This window comes from Orycteropus afer, unplaced genomic scaffold (assembly GCF_000298275.1).
Source record: "Orycteropus afer afer isolate SDZICR_OR568_19922 unplaced genomic scaffold, OryAfe1.0 scaffold00083, whole genome shotgun sequence".
Classification (NCBI taxonomy): domain Eukaryota; kingdom Metazoa; phylum Chordata; class Mammalia; order Tubulidentata; family Orycteropodidae; genus Orycteropus; species Orycteropus afer.
This window is the reverse complement of record NW_006921670.1, coordinates 1717448-1731549: the sequence shown is the minus strand read 5'-3', so window position 1 is coordinate 1731549 and position 14102 is coordinate 1717448. Positions and strand designations below refer to the sequence as shown.

Below are 14102 nucleotides of genomic sequence, written 5' to 3'. Positions count from 1 at the left end.
CCATGAACCACCAAGAGTTGGGAACTTCTAGCCACCTGTCCTGGGCCATCTGGTGGCACCATGATCCAGTCTAACCCACCTTCTGATTGGCAGAGTAAACAGGACCCTGTAGCCACAAACAGACCAGTGGGCAGAGGCAGGTCGAGGGCAATCCAGAACAGTCCAGTCTCAGCAAGAACCTGAGGGCAGAGCGTGCGTTCAGGACAGCTGGCCCCTACCTCGAAGGCCCTTCCATGTGCCCCAGAGACAGCAAACTGGAGAACTTGGGACAAATTCAGTATCGTATCCATCTGACCTTGATTTCATTCCAAATCTGTCACCAACATAAATTTCACACACAGTAGTCTAGATTTCTGTTGTTGTTGTTGTTGTTATGTGCCGTCGAGTCGGCCCCGACTCATAGCGACCCCTCCTTGGGTTTCCGAGGCAGTATCACTACGGAAGTAGGATTGCCCAACCTTCCTTCCGAGGAGTGGCTGGTGGGTTTGAACCGCCAGCCGTCTGGTTAGCAGGCAAGTGTCTTAGCCACTATGCTACCAGAGCTCCCAGTCTAGATTTCTAGCTTCTTTCAAAAAACGGAAAGACCTGGCAACACGGGCTCACACTCCCATAGGCTACGATGACTTAAGTGAGGAACAATTTCCCCCTTTTTGTCTGCTGGCACTGGGGCAGCCTGTCAGATGCCATCCATCAAGTTATACCCAGCTGTTTCACGTAGGTTACCTGTCTGGCCCCTGGAAAGCTTTTGAGTTGGGACCGTAGCTCCAGGTCAGTAGGCACATTTGGAAGATCACCAGGGTCTAGAGGTGCAAAGAATGGCAGGGAGCCAGGACCAAGGCCCCTGTCAGTGGGCAGCCCCAATATGGGCCCAGACCTTTCTGGGCCACCAGAGATGCCCAGCTACAGAACGTGGCTGAGACAGAGAAGAAGGTGGACCTGGCCAAGGGACAAACACCGCGTGGTGAGGGGCACTGGCAACGGCTGTCTTCCTTTATTGTTGGTGAGGAAAATCCTCACGCATTGATACAGGCACATTGAGGAAGGGGCCCTTGAGATGTCCCAGAGATAGGTTATGACAACAGTGCTTCTACCAAGGGCTGCTGGGCACATTCCCTGGGGGAAAGGTGGTTCCCATTGGCTTCTCCTCTTCAGCAGCCATCCCAGACAGGAAGAGGACTGACAACAGAGGAGTGTGAGGAGACAAGCCAACAATGGCCACACACAAGGAGGGACCACAATCCTAGACCTGGGGTGGTGGAGGAAAGCTCTCAATTAGGGACCAGACAGCATGGGACAGAACCAGGATTAGCACCTACTTGAAGCACCCCTTCCCCAGGCCGGTGACCCAGGACCTAGAACTGGACCCCCTCTCCGAGGTTGTCCCTGATGGTCACAGCACTGGGGGCAGCCAGAGGGAGTCCACCTGCCCCAGGATGGCCATTGCAGCCCTATGTCCCAAGAAGTGAGGTTTCCATGAGATGGGGGAGATGAGAGAAGCATTATCCTAAGACTTTGAGGAGAGAAGGAGGCATTTGCCTGCCAGGCGTGTCCGTGTGTGAGGAAACAGCTCAGACCCTCCTAACCAACTTCATAAATAGAGCTCCTGACTCAGGAGAGATGAAGACGAGGGCTGGGGTCCCACTGTCCTGCCTGGGAGCGATGACAGGGACCCAGAGCAAGAGCTGGGCAGGAAGAAGTAGCCAGTGCATCCCAGTCCTGCGCCAGCCTGCAAAAGGCCACAACCCTGGGGCAGAAACCCAGGCCAGAGGGCTACCACGGGGCAGACCTCAGGGTCTGGGGAAGGACCTTCTGGTGCTGAGTTTTGATGGCTAAGAATCCCACCTAGCCATGGTACGGAAGGGAAGAGGGACTGAGGGGCCGGCCATCTCAGCAGAGGCTGGGCAGGACAAGGGGCGGGCATGGCCGGCTGCTGCCCCTCCCTGGATCCTGCTTGCTCTTTGGGTCAGTCACAGTGTCTGGAGTCCTCAGAACCAGACCGGGCAGGGCTGAGCCACCACTGCCTAGGGCTCAGAGAAGAGGGCAGAACTTTCTTTGGCCCAGAGGACCCTGAGGAGGGGGAGGCCGTCACCCAGAGGCTCCCTCTCCTGAGTTCATCGTTCCTCTCAACTGCTCCCGCCAGCGGAGCCCAGGCCCGGGCCAGGAGGGCAGTGGCTGTTCCAGCTGCTCCCCCACGTCAGCTCTTGTCCCCAGGGGACTTGCTCTTGGTGTCACGCTTGTTGCCCAGCAGCTTCAGCACCTTCATGGTCTTGAACTTGCCCTTCTTCTTGGCCTCGGACTCAGCCTCCCTCTGGAACTCTGCAGAAAAGAAAGGGAAGCACTTAACAGGAGTGGGGAGCAGGGTAGCCCATCCCAGCGGGCCAGGGGACAAAGCCATGGGCGTGCCCTCTTTCTTCCTAATTTATTTTCTCTTTTGTTGTTGTTGGGAACATACACAACAAAAACATAGGAGCAACTCAAGTTTCTCCATGTCCCATTTAGTGACGTTGCTGACCTTCTAACAGGGCAACCATCCTCACCCTCCTTTTCTGAGCTGTCCCTCCCCTATTAACATAAACTCCCTGCCCCCTAAGGTTCCTGTTTAATCTTCCGAGTTGCTGCTGTCAATCCGACCCCACACAGCCCAAGGGTCAAGCCAGAAGTTCTTCACTAAACTATCATAGTTGAGCTAAACTGTTGTTGTTTGGTGTTAAGAAGACTCCAGGGGTATTTCTGGTTGAAGGTTTAATGATAATCTCAAGGCCGTAGTTTCAGAGGGTCATCAGCCTCCATGGCTGCAGAGCTCACCTTTCCTCTTGATCATGGCTTCCAACATCTTGTCTTCCTCTTCCTCCCTGAAAACGAGAAAGGGAAGCTGAGCCACCCACAGGAGGAAGGAACAGATCATCTCCAAGTGCTCCCCAGCCTCCGGCTCTGCCCAGCTCAAGCAAGGGTGCACTGGGACTGCTGGCAGGGTGGGCTGAGACGGCCTGGCCCTAGATGTGGGACCCTGTCTCAGGCTCTGCCTGAACCACGGGGCCAGAGGCATGGCCTGCTCTGGACTCACCTGCCCAGGGAGCCTCCCCACCCCGCCCAGTGGAGCTCCCCCGCCCTCGGCCATGTCACCTCTGCCGGTCCTCATCCAGGCAGTTGACAATGGCATTGCGCTGCTCAATGAGGTTCACAAGTTCCTGCATCAGCACCTGCTCCCGGCCCCGGTCCTCCTCTGTCCAGTCCTTTTCTGCTCGGGAAGAAAAGGCAGGGGCGTGAGTGGTGGGAAAACCCTCCGGCCTCCCCCAAGAGTCCAGGAACCACTGCCTCGGTGAGCAGCTCAGACTGTGTCCCAGGCCCGTGCTGGACACTCTGAGGACAGAGAGGAGGGTCCCAGTCGGGGGAGGTCATGGGTCTTGGGGTAATGAAGGTCATTATAGAAGAGAGCAAGAATGCAGACTGTCTACAAAAACATCCCTCACTGGGAGCCAGTATAAGCCCAAGGGATTCCCCTTGTGGTCACTCACTTGTCCCACAGACTTTGCTAGTGGTTTCTCTGTGGAGGCAGGATTCATGCCAGGCCACTGAGAGTCCCTAAAGGTGACCTGGCCAGCAAAGCTGGGCTAGAGGTGGGAGAAGCAGGGAGCCCCAGGGGTCCCCATGCAGGAAAAGCAACATGACCCAAGGGGCACACTGGAACATTTATCCAAGGCCGTGGAGGAGGCCCAAGTGCCCAAAAGAGACCAGAGGGGAAACTGGGGACAGGGACCCCGGCCAGGCTTCCCTGCCGTGGCACACACCTGCAGCCACCCCATCTCCTCACCTCTCAAGGCCCCGGGGCCATCCCACAGGACCACCCTCAGGGATCCTAGGGGATGGGTGCCCACTCCCGGCCTGCCCTCCACAGCATCTTCCATCAAGGCCTCCCTGTCTCCAGGCCCCCAAGGCCACTGCCCTCATTTCCCTATACCACCCTCTTGCCAAAACACAGGCACAGATGGCCCAGTAAAGTTCCAGGGACAGGGCAGGGGCTTCAGAAGCAGCCACCCAAGTTCAAATCCCACTCTGCCACTTCCCAAATCTGAGACCTGGGTAAGGACCCCAACTGACATGTGGGGAAACTGGGGCTCAAGGAGGCTAAGTCCTTGTCCCATGCCATACCGCTGACGGGGGAGCTAGCCGTATTTGAGCCCAGGCAGCCTGATACCCCCAAGCTTTGGCTCTAATGGTGCCTTTATAAGGCTTCTGTGACCTTCTAAATGGTCCCACCCTCCAAGAGTAGCATCTGGGACAGGATGGCAAGCCCAGGAGGTACACAAAGGTGCAGAAGCAACAATAAACCCAAGGCCAGGCTGGCTGGGATGCACAGGTGCTATTCCCGCTCAGGCCACAGGATGTCGCTGCAGCTGCCATGGACTGCTGCAACGACCTAGCCTCCTGGAGATTTGGGAACAGCTCACAGAAGGAAGTAGAAGCCTGGGATATTTCTGTGGGCTTCCCCAGGGACACTCCTGCTTCTGGCCTCATCAGCCTCCCAAGTTCCCGGATGCCTCAGCAGCAGGAGGGGCTGCTGTCAGGAGACAGCTCAGCTCAGACACCTAGACAGAAGCCCAACTCTACCCCAGTGACAAGCCTGTCAAGCTCTGCCCTCCAGCTGCCCTGTTAAACGGGAAAGCCGGCTCCTGCTGCCCAGGGCCGCCCTGAGGCTGAAACAAGGGAAGCCACGTGGAAGACCACGGCTGGGCCACAGGAAGTGGTCAGAAACTCTGGTTCCCAGCCCTGGGCCTGAAACAGCTCTGTGGTCTTGCTCTTGGCAGCTGCGGCTCCCAGGTGTCCCAGCAGAAGCGCGTAAGACCCTGGCACTGCTGCAGGAGAACCACCAGCCCCTCAGCAGACACAGAGTCTTTGCACATCTATCACTGCCTTGGTCTCCCAGCAAGTTGGTGGCCGAACCCAGGACTGATGGACTCCATGTCCAATCCACGTCCAATTCTCCCCACTGTGCCCTCTTTCCTGAACCTGGCTGCCCTGCCCATCCCTCACCGGTAAAGTCCCATTATGCTCTGACCTGCTGACCATGAGCCCACTCATCTAGACCACCCTGGGAGCCCCCTCACCAGCCTCTTCACCCGGGGACCTACCAACACACATTCCAGGAGTCAGGAGCAGTCTCCTCCCAGCCCAGTGCCCTTCGCTGCCCATCAGCCCTCACCATGGATGTTCAGACCCCAATGCCCATGCTGCTCCCTCGCCTGCCACCTCCATCAGCCAGTTTATCACCTGGTACAATCCCTCCCCAGCCACATTCCCACGTGCGTTCCCTGGGACGGCTCCGTCCTCTCCCCAGACTCCCTCCTGCACGTCACTGGGGCCTGGCCCGGGGCAGGGCCAGCACGCGCGGTGGACGGACTCACCCGGCTTGTTGAGGAGGCACCGGAGCTCATACTCCACGTCGGCCTGCCGCTGCTCCAGGTTCTGCTGCTTGAAGCTGGGGGGTGGGAACAAGCCGACCATGAACAGCTCTGCCTCGACCTGGGGCCCGGCCAGGCCTGCCTTGCCCTGCCCTGGCAGCGTTGAGGAAGGTCGGGAAGGTTCTCAGTTCTAGGCTCCACGGATTGTGCGAAGGGAACCCAGGGCCCAGGGAGGAGAGCACACTCACACATAGATCAGCTCTGACTCCCGCCGCACCAACAAGTGTTTCTCGTGGATAAGCTTGAACCAGTCCACCAGCATGTCGTCCTCACGGCCCTCTGCAAGCCAGACGCCCGATGAGGCCCGGGGCTGACCTGCCCTTCCCACCCTTCTCCAGGACAGAGGGCCCGCCCCCCCCAGGCCCTCAAGGTAGGTCCTCGCACCATTCACTCCCCCACGCAGCTTCTCCTCCAGCAGGACGCCACGGTGCTCCAGGGCGTCCAGCTGGCGCTCGATAGTGTCCATCTCCCCGTGGATGTCTTCCTCGGGGATGTACTGGTCAGCCTGGACCTGCACAACAGCGCTGGGTCACCTGAAGGACAGGCCACCCCTGACCCTGCCAGCCCTCCTACAGCACAGGTCGCTGCCGGGAGCTTTGCCCTTTGTCCAGCCACTCCTGGCCCCCACGGGTACAGCCAGCATGGTGAGATGTGCGGAAGGGGCCAATGTGGGGATGGTCATAACCCTTCCAGGCCCCTGGTCCCAGCACTGGGAGGCACAGCCAGAGAGATACAACTTCCTGTCTCCCCCTGGGAACTCCTCCCCCTTCTCCATCACTCCAGAAAGGTTATCGCTGTGTGACTGAGAGTCCCTGTTACAGAGATAAGCTGGAGAACAAACACTCTTCCATCCTGAAGGAGAAGTAGGTCACATGAACCCTATGGCACTTGAATCATTTTTAGTAACCATGCCCTCCACAGCCCTTGGCCGGGATGCTAGTCTGCTCTAGATCCCTCTGACTGTAAATTAAACCCTCCAGCTGGCCACCCAAGACCCTCCTTGGGACACTGGAGGGACACTGTCTCTGGCCAGACAGCCCATCCCCACACAGAGCCCCACAGGAAACCTGAGAGTGCCAGGCCGGGCGGCCGGGTCCCTGGGGGCTCCCAGCTGGTACCTTTCGCTTGATGAGTGGGAAACCGTGTCCTGGGGCAGGCGGCCTCGCTGGCTTGGGTCCTTTGGTGGCCTTCCTTGTGGTCGGGGAGGCCGTGGGGGATGCCTTCCGGTTAAAAGGATTCTCCTTGCAGGAAGACTGAAGGCAGGGAGACATGACAGGATAAGCCGGGGAAGGGGTGGTGAAGGCCTCGGCAGCCCCATCCCGGCCTGGGGAATGAGGGAAGCAGGCCTGCGTCCACGTGCAGGAGGGCTCGCCTCCAGGAAGGGTGTCCAGGCCGAGAGGATCTGCCAGCGTGCAGTCTCAACGCCCTCGGTCATTCAGCGGACATTTCTGGAACAGTCCACGTGCCAGGTCCACAGTGGGTGATTCCTATACATCCTGGTTTAATTCTCACAACCCCCCTGCAAAGTGGGCGTTGTAATGACTGTACAGCTGAGTAAACTCAAGTTCAGAGCCGTGCGTGGTATATTCGAGGTCCCACGCATCCCAGCGCCCGGGCTGAGGGGAAAGGCTGTTTCAGACCGGGGCACCACGTGGCCCTGGGGGACAGTGGTTAGGATGTGCTCCAGCCAGAAGTGTGAAAGCACAGCTCCACCTCCGTGGGGCCGGCAGCTGGAGGAGGGGAGCTCCCTCCTGCCTGGGGAAGACGCTCCCTCCGTGGGCTTAGGGCCAGTCTCACCCCACCACACAGCCCCTCGCAGCCAGCCAGCATCTTCCTGTCCCTCTGGGTGGACTCTGGCCCTCCCTGCAGCCGGCCCTACCACTGGGCGTGGCAGGCCATTGCTTGCCACGTGGGCAACATGTTTCCAAACAACGACTTCCCTCAGGTCAAATGAAACGGGCGTCTCACGGGCCCCTTGGAGAGCCCTCACTTGAGCTGTGGAGCGTTGTGAGTGGTTACCCAGCCTCCTCCGGAGATGGGGGGGAGCCCTGCCCATCCCATCCACCAGCGCAGAGGAGTGCCAGAGGCTCGTCCGGCCATAGCAGAGGGCAGGGTTCTGTCCCCACAGGGCCACGGCCGCCCAATGAACCCCTCTCTGTCTCATACGCCCACTGCCTCTGCGGCTCCCTCTTCATGTTGAGGTTAGGGTGAGGAAGGGGAGCCCCCAGGAGGAAGCCCCCGTGGGCTCTGCCTCTTCCCCCCGACACACACCCAGAGGGGCCCGGCACAGCCAAAGTGCCAAAGCCCCTGGGCTGGTCTGACCAGCAGGGCCATCAACTGAAAACCAGGGTTTCCAGCCTGTGCTTGGCTTCAAGCTTCAAACAGAATTGCTCACAGACCCACAGGAAACAGGTGCTTCCCAGGGAGCTGCCTGAGGTGGGGTGGGCTGACCCCAGCTCCCACCACCAAGGAGCCCTGAGCTCCTCAGAGCAGTCCGGAACCGGGGTGCTGCTCAGCCCCTCCTCACTCTGCCCGGGAGCCCGAGGCCACAGCTGGGAGCGGCAGAGGCAGCATGAGTGCACCAGTGGCCGTGGCCACGGCCAGAGAAAGGGAAATGAAATGACATTGGGGAAACACACCTTCGGTGCCTAGGGCTCATGCAGGGACTGTACCAACAGTATTAGGCCCCAAGAATGCTGCCAGCCACCTGTCACACCCAACCCTCTGGAAGCTCTCCTGCCACCTCTGCCTAGAGGTGGGCGAGCCTTGGGGCACACCCAGGGTGACTGAGTCGGGGCAAAAACGGCCAGTCAGAACCAGGTGGCACGGAGAGAGGCGAAAGAGAGGCCCCTCTACAAACTCTGTCCCCATCCTGGCGAGCCCCAAGCGAGCCAACAGCCCTAACGGGAAAACAGCTCCTCTGGAAAAGAGCCCCCCGGGATGGGGCCCAGTCAGGCCATTCTCTCCCCAGCTCCGCAGCAGAGAGAAGACAGGTCAGCAAGGGTCTGGGACAGGCCTGGGGCGGGAGCCCCATACGACAAGGGCTGTGACCTTTCTCCTCTGTAAACACCCCCTAACCCCAGCGTAGCACACAGCAGGAGCTCAATTAAGGTGTGTTTCTTTGGTCCTTTTGCCTGTCGGGGGCTCACTCTCCCACGACACACGCAGCACGTGGTGGAGACCTGGCCGTGAGCACCTCAAAGGCAGGGACCACATCCATGTCACCCTGGAGCCCAGGGCCAGCCTATGCACACAGCAGCTGCCCGATGAATGCCCTATGCCCCACTTCACAAGAGGGGCAACTGAGGTCTCAGGAGAAGGAAAATGGCACCAAGAAGGGAGTCAGCATCTCCCCCGGACCTAAGACTCCACTTCTGCCTCAGAGGGCCTTGTGGGACACTCATTAATGGCCTAGCAGGTGGAGCCCTTCAAGGGCGAGGATGTGGTCTGACTGCAGCTCTGCTGAGGGTCCGCATGATGGAATGGAGGTGCACAGGGTGGGTGGACAGTGGCTGGGACTGGCTCCCAGTAGGTGAGTACGGTGGAGAGGCAGGTAAGCAGGTGTCAGGACATGTGAGTACGTGCAGCCGTGGAACAGAAGAGGCCAGGTGGGTGGAGAGGTACATACACGGATGGGTGGAGGGACAGGTATGTCCCATGTCGGGGTGGAAGGGGCACTCACCTTTACCTGGAGCTGGGGGGACGAGGTTCCAGGGGAAGGTGCAGGGCTCCTGTCTCCAACCAGCACAAGAGGGGTGGGGGCAGCACCACTGCAGGGCTTAGCCGCCTGGGGACCCGGGCTGCCCCTAGTACTGGTGGTGGGGCCAAGACTGGCTTGAGGGGTCTGGTCTGCGCTGCGCTGCACCAGCTCCCCCGAGGATGACAGGGAAGAGTCGGCCGAGAGGCTGGCAGAGGTGCCAGGTGTGCCAGGGGCGTGGACCACAGGCTCTGAGGAGCTCTTAGGCACAGGAGGTGGCTCCAGCAGCTCCCTGCCAGTGGTCTGGCTGGAACTCTCAGACGACAGGCTCTCCACACTGAGGGCGGGCGACGGGGTGGACGAGGGGGGCTCCGAGTGTGAGAGGCGAGAGGTGTGGTGCACTGTATGAGAAAGTGGGCACCACACGAGGGGCTGGGTCAGGGCTTCCAGCCCCATGTGACATGCTTCACCCTCAATAGAGCTGCATATGGCCCTGGAAACCCAACCCCTTCCACGTCCAGGTGGGGAACTGGGACCAAGAGAGCAGCAAACACATGATGTGACCAAGGTTATCATATGGATCACAGTATCCTAGTTTTTCCAACACCCTTGGTGCTCCGCCTGCCACTGACAGGCACTTTTATAATCCTGAGTTTCCTTACCAGCATGTCTGCTGCCTCCTTTCCCCACAAGCCCACAGCCCTACCCCCTCCAAGCCTGACCCAAAGCAAAGCCGAATTCAAAAGGCGAAGTGAGGAAGGCCACGTGAGGGAGGCGTGACCATGGTACCCTGGCAGCCAGAGAAGTGAGGCCAGCCTCCCTCTGCTGCCAACCCCGTGTGGAGCAGGACGTAGCCCTTGCAGTGACCACTCCAGGCCAGGCACCGCGCGTACCACTTCAACCCTCACAACATACTTCAAGGCACTGTCACTGGCATTTCCCAGATGAAGCAGCTGACTGAGAGAGGAGGAATGACCCAGCAAGGGCCATGTCTGACTCCAGAGCTCATGCCTGTCGGCTGTGCCTTGCACCTGCCCACCCCCTCCAAACACAGCTAATGGGTCCCAGGGCTCTGGGTAGGGGCCAGTGCGGGGCCCCCTACCACCTCTGGTCATTGCTAACATGCTAACGTGCTCTTGGCCCCACTGTCTGAGGAGGTCCCACTGAGGTCACCAGACCCAGGCCGTGGTGACAGGAGATGAGCCCAGGGCCCAGCACCTGGAACCAGCCCACCACAGCACTGTACAGATGGAGAGACTGAGGGCAGGACCAGCTCAAAATCACCGCTCACATCACACACAGCCAGGTGAGAGCCGAGACCAGCTGGCACCTGCAGTGCGAGTGACCAAGGTAGACAGGGTTAGCGGGAGCTTTCCACTAGCCCGACATTGCAAGATGGGGCTGACGCTACCTGCCTCACAGGTGTGTTCCAGGATTAAGTGGGAGAACACGTATACATAGAACAAGTAGCACATGGCCTGGGAGCCCTGTGGTTCCACACCCCCTTCCCTGCCCCTGTGTTGACCCCACCTACACCCCCGGTTCCAATGGCCACGCCCAGGGATGGCACTCACCGAGCGGGGATGCGGTGGGTGCGCGGGGGGCGGGGCGCTTCTTGGTCTTGGGGCTGCTGGTGGGGGTGATGCCATACCAGGGGTGCAGGGACTTGGGCGTGGACTCCTGGGGGGCTGGGGCAGGGCCAGCGGCCAGGCTGGGTGCAGCCAGGGACTCCTCCTCCTCTCCCTCCTCCTCAAAGGGGTTGTAGGGCTTGGGCTCCAGGACGGCGGCCAGGCTCTTCGGGGCCACCTCCTCCACGCCGCCGTTCTCCACCCGCCTGTGGCTCGGCGGCCCGGGGCTGCTGTTCGGCGGGAGAGGGGCTGGCTTCTTCTTTGGTTCTGCTTGCACCAGTGTGATCCATGGCGGGTCCTTCCTGGGGGCCGGCGTCCTGATAGGAGGCAGGAAGAAACAAAACCGGTGCAGCTGGTCTGGGCTCAGCTTCCCTGTCTCTCCGGACACTTCCAAGTCTATTTCAGAGGGTACCCCCTTTGGAAACTGCCTCCCTTTTCTCTGCCCCAGCCCAGCAGGGCCAGTCTGGGCCATTCATATCCCCACTGGGCCCCTTGGAGGTGAACCTTCACGTCACAGAGCCATCACCATACCAGCCCAGGAAAGGACCGGCAAGGAGCTGAACCATGTACCACCTGTATGACCAGGAAAGTTACCTGGCCTCACAGCCATCAGTTTCCCCATCGGTGAAATGGGGGCAGTAACAGTACCCACCCCTCACGTCAAGGAGAACATGGAAAGCCCTGGGCACAGTGCCTGGCATGCAGTGATGCTCAACGAACGTCACCTACTGCAACAGCTGTGGCCACTTCTCTCCCTCGGGGACCATGGGAAACACAGATCCCAAAGGACAAGTATAAACGGCTGTCCTTCCTCGCAGCAGGGTCCCAGGGGTCGGGGGCTAAGAGCCAGCACAGCAGCTGAGCCTTCCTGGGCCTGTCCGTCCTCCACTGCTCACCCTCACAGTAACAGGAGGGAGGCCCGGGTTTCCCATGGACAGCAGTGGTTCTCCACCAGGCTCTGCTGCCCACAGGTGCAGGCCCCTGGGGAGAGGGAGAGTGAGCCCCAGGGCCGGGGGTGGCACTTCCCACCGGGCCCGGCCTACCCTGCGCCTCAGGAGGGTGTGTTGGTGGGAGACTGCCCACAAGAAGCCTTATCCCTAGGCCCAGGGCTTCATTGGTTCCCACCCTCCGAGTCTGCCAAGCAGGAGAGCTTCTCAGGGACCAACGTACCTCTCTGACAACTTGGGCGTCCCTCTCGGCTTGGGGACAGGCGGCTCGTGCAGCCTTCCTAGATGGGAAAGGAGCGTGAGAGAGGCCTTCATGGGCAGCTGGGCGCTAGCGAGCAGAGTAGGGCAGCCAGGCAGTCAGTCTCACCGAAGAGTGAGTGAGCGAGTGCCCTTCGTTCAGTCACGGCACCCTCCTGTGCACTCGTGCTCCTGGGCACCCGCCCCCAGCACTGAGGGAGATTAGATAAGCACAAGGGTGACCAGGTCGGAGCACAGTCAAGGTCAAAGACAGGCCACTGGAGAGCCCACGTGTACTTCAGTTGGCAAGTGGGAACCCAAGTCCCCCCAGACACTTCCCCACCGAGGAGAGGACACATTGTCTCAATTCAGCTCAGGTGTCACATCCTCCTGGAAGCCCCCCCTCCCGACTCCTAAGTGTCCCTTCCAACCCCAAAACAGCCTCTGCTCCCCTCCATTTGGACAGAGTCCACATTCGGCTGCAGTCCTCATGTCCACCTGCCACCCACCACAAGACTGGCAGCCCCTTGAGGTCACACCAGGATTGGATGGAATTTGAGTCCCTGGCCTCCATGAGTGCTGAGACTGAGCAAGGACAATGTTCCCGTGCAGGTCTCAGGGGCAGACCCTGGGGGCCTCTCTCCCTTGAGCCTCTAGAAGAAACAATAAGGTCCCAGGCCATCTCAGGTTACAAGGAACCTGTGTTTCCATGAGGTCACGGAAGCCCAGGGAGGTCGTCTGGGAAGGATTTGAGATAAGGGGTCAGGGAGAGGGGCCCACAGACTAGGGCAGGGGTCTCCACTGCACAGGTCCCCCTGTTGAGGGTCATATCCTCCCCTCCCCGAGCCCAAGCTCAGGTGAGACAAGGACAAGCACACGGGCTGGGGTGTGGGAGGTCACCTGGACTGTGCACACGGATTGTCTGGGACACAAGGGAACACCAATATGCAGAGACACAAGGCAACAGACAGGCACACACAGTGTGCACTCATTACACTCCCTGAACTGAAGCACAAGACACAGGAGAACCTCAACACCCCCCCCCACACAGAACAGTGCAGCCTGGGCTGGGGGTTTCCACTGTTTAGTTCGAGGTGTACCCCCACATCTAGAAGAGGCACACAGGGCCGTGGGGCTCAGTGGCAGAGTCTTGCCTTCCATGAGGGAGACCTGAGTTTGATTGCCGGCCAGGGCACCAATGCACAGCCCCCACCCGTCCGTCTGTGGAGGCTGTGTGTTGGTGTGATGGGTGAACAGGTGTCAGCGAGCCTTCCAGACTAAGACCAGGGAGAAAGGCCTGGCAATCCACTTTGAAAAATCAGCCAACAAAAGCCCCATGGGGCCCAACAGTCTCATTTGCGGTCAATCGTGGAGCTGGTTCAGGAGTGGGCAACACTGCACTCCACCATGCACAGAGTCACCATGAGTCAAAGGCCAACTTAATGGCCGCTGACAACAGAACAGGCACGGCCCTTAAGGCACGAGGTGAGTACATGTTGTGTGAATGAGTGACGGCAGACAGGAAATGCCCGGCACAGTTATAGGGCGCACAGGTCCAGAGAGCATCAGCCAGCTGCCACGGAGTCAACTTGGACTCACGAGAATCTGTGTGCATCAGAACACAACTGTATTCTGTAGGATCCTTCAGAAACAATTGCCAGGCCTTTCTGCCAAAGCCCTGCTGGGCAGACTGGAACCTCCAACCTTTGCACTAGCAGCCAAGCACGTTAACCATGTGCACTGTCCAGGGAACAGAGGATGGCCTCACCGAAATGCTTAGACACACACAGACATGTGAACGAACATGCAGACTCACTCACACACCACACCCACCCAGCGCTGCCCCACTGGACCCTGGCTCACCGTTCATGAGGCCACCGCTGCCACCCTGCTCCACCGGGTTCTCGTGCTGCAGACTGGGCCGTGGCCGGGGCGTGGGGGGTGTCATAACCACGCTCTCAGATGTCTTCCTGGGGGCAGGTGTGGGGCGGCCGGCTGGGGGGCTGGCCAGCTCCTGGGGCTTGCTGGGAAGGCGGGGCTTGGTGGGTATCTGGGGCCGGGCCTCAGGGCCGTCCTTGGGCCCACTGGCCTCAGCTGTGGCTGCCACACCAGGGCCTCCATCAACATCCTTGGC

At 59.7% G+C, this 14102-nt stretch overlaps 1 protein-coding gene across 1 annotated transcript in view; it reads right to left on the bottom strand.

The window, feature by feature from the left end:
* Positions 1-2194: 2194 nt before the first annotated feature.
* Positions 2195-14102, bottom strand: part of MICALL1 (MICAL like 1) — a gene marked incomplete at its 5' end in the record, with an annotated part of 25971 nt that continues 14063 nt past the window's right edge. The window contains 11 exons of the mRNA XM_007941752.1: positions 2195-2316; positions 2806-2852; positions 3124-3238; positions 5403-5476; positions 5648-5738; positions 5844-5970; positions 6578-6712; positions 9142-9557; positions 10731-11101; positions 11955-12012; positions 13832-14096. Of these exons, the coding sequence (XP_007939943.1) occupies positions 2195-2316; positions 2806-2852; positions 3124-3238; positions 5403-5476; positions 5648-5738; positions 5844-5970; positions 6578-6712; positions 9142-9557; positions 10731-11101; positions 11955-12012; positions 13832-14096 (1821 nt within the window). The remainder of the gene's footprint in view (positions 2317-2805; positions 2853-3123; positions 3239-5402; positions 5477-5647; positions 5739-5843; positions 5971-6577; positions 6713-9141; positions 9558-10730; positions 11102-11954; positions 12013-13831; positions 14097-14102) is intronic.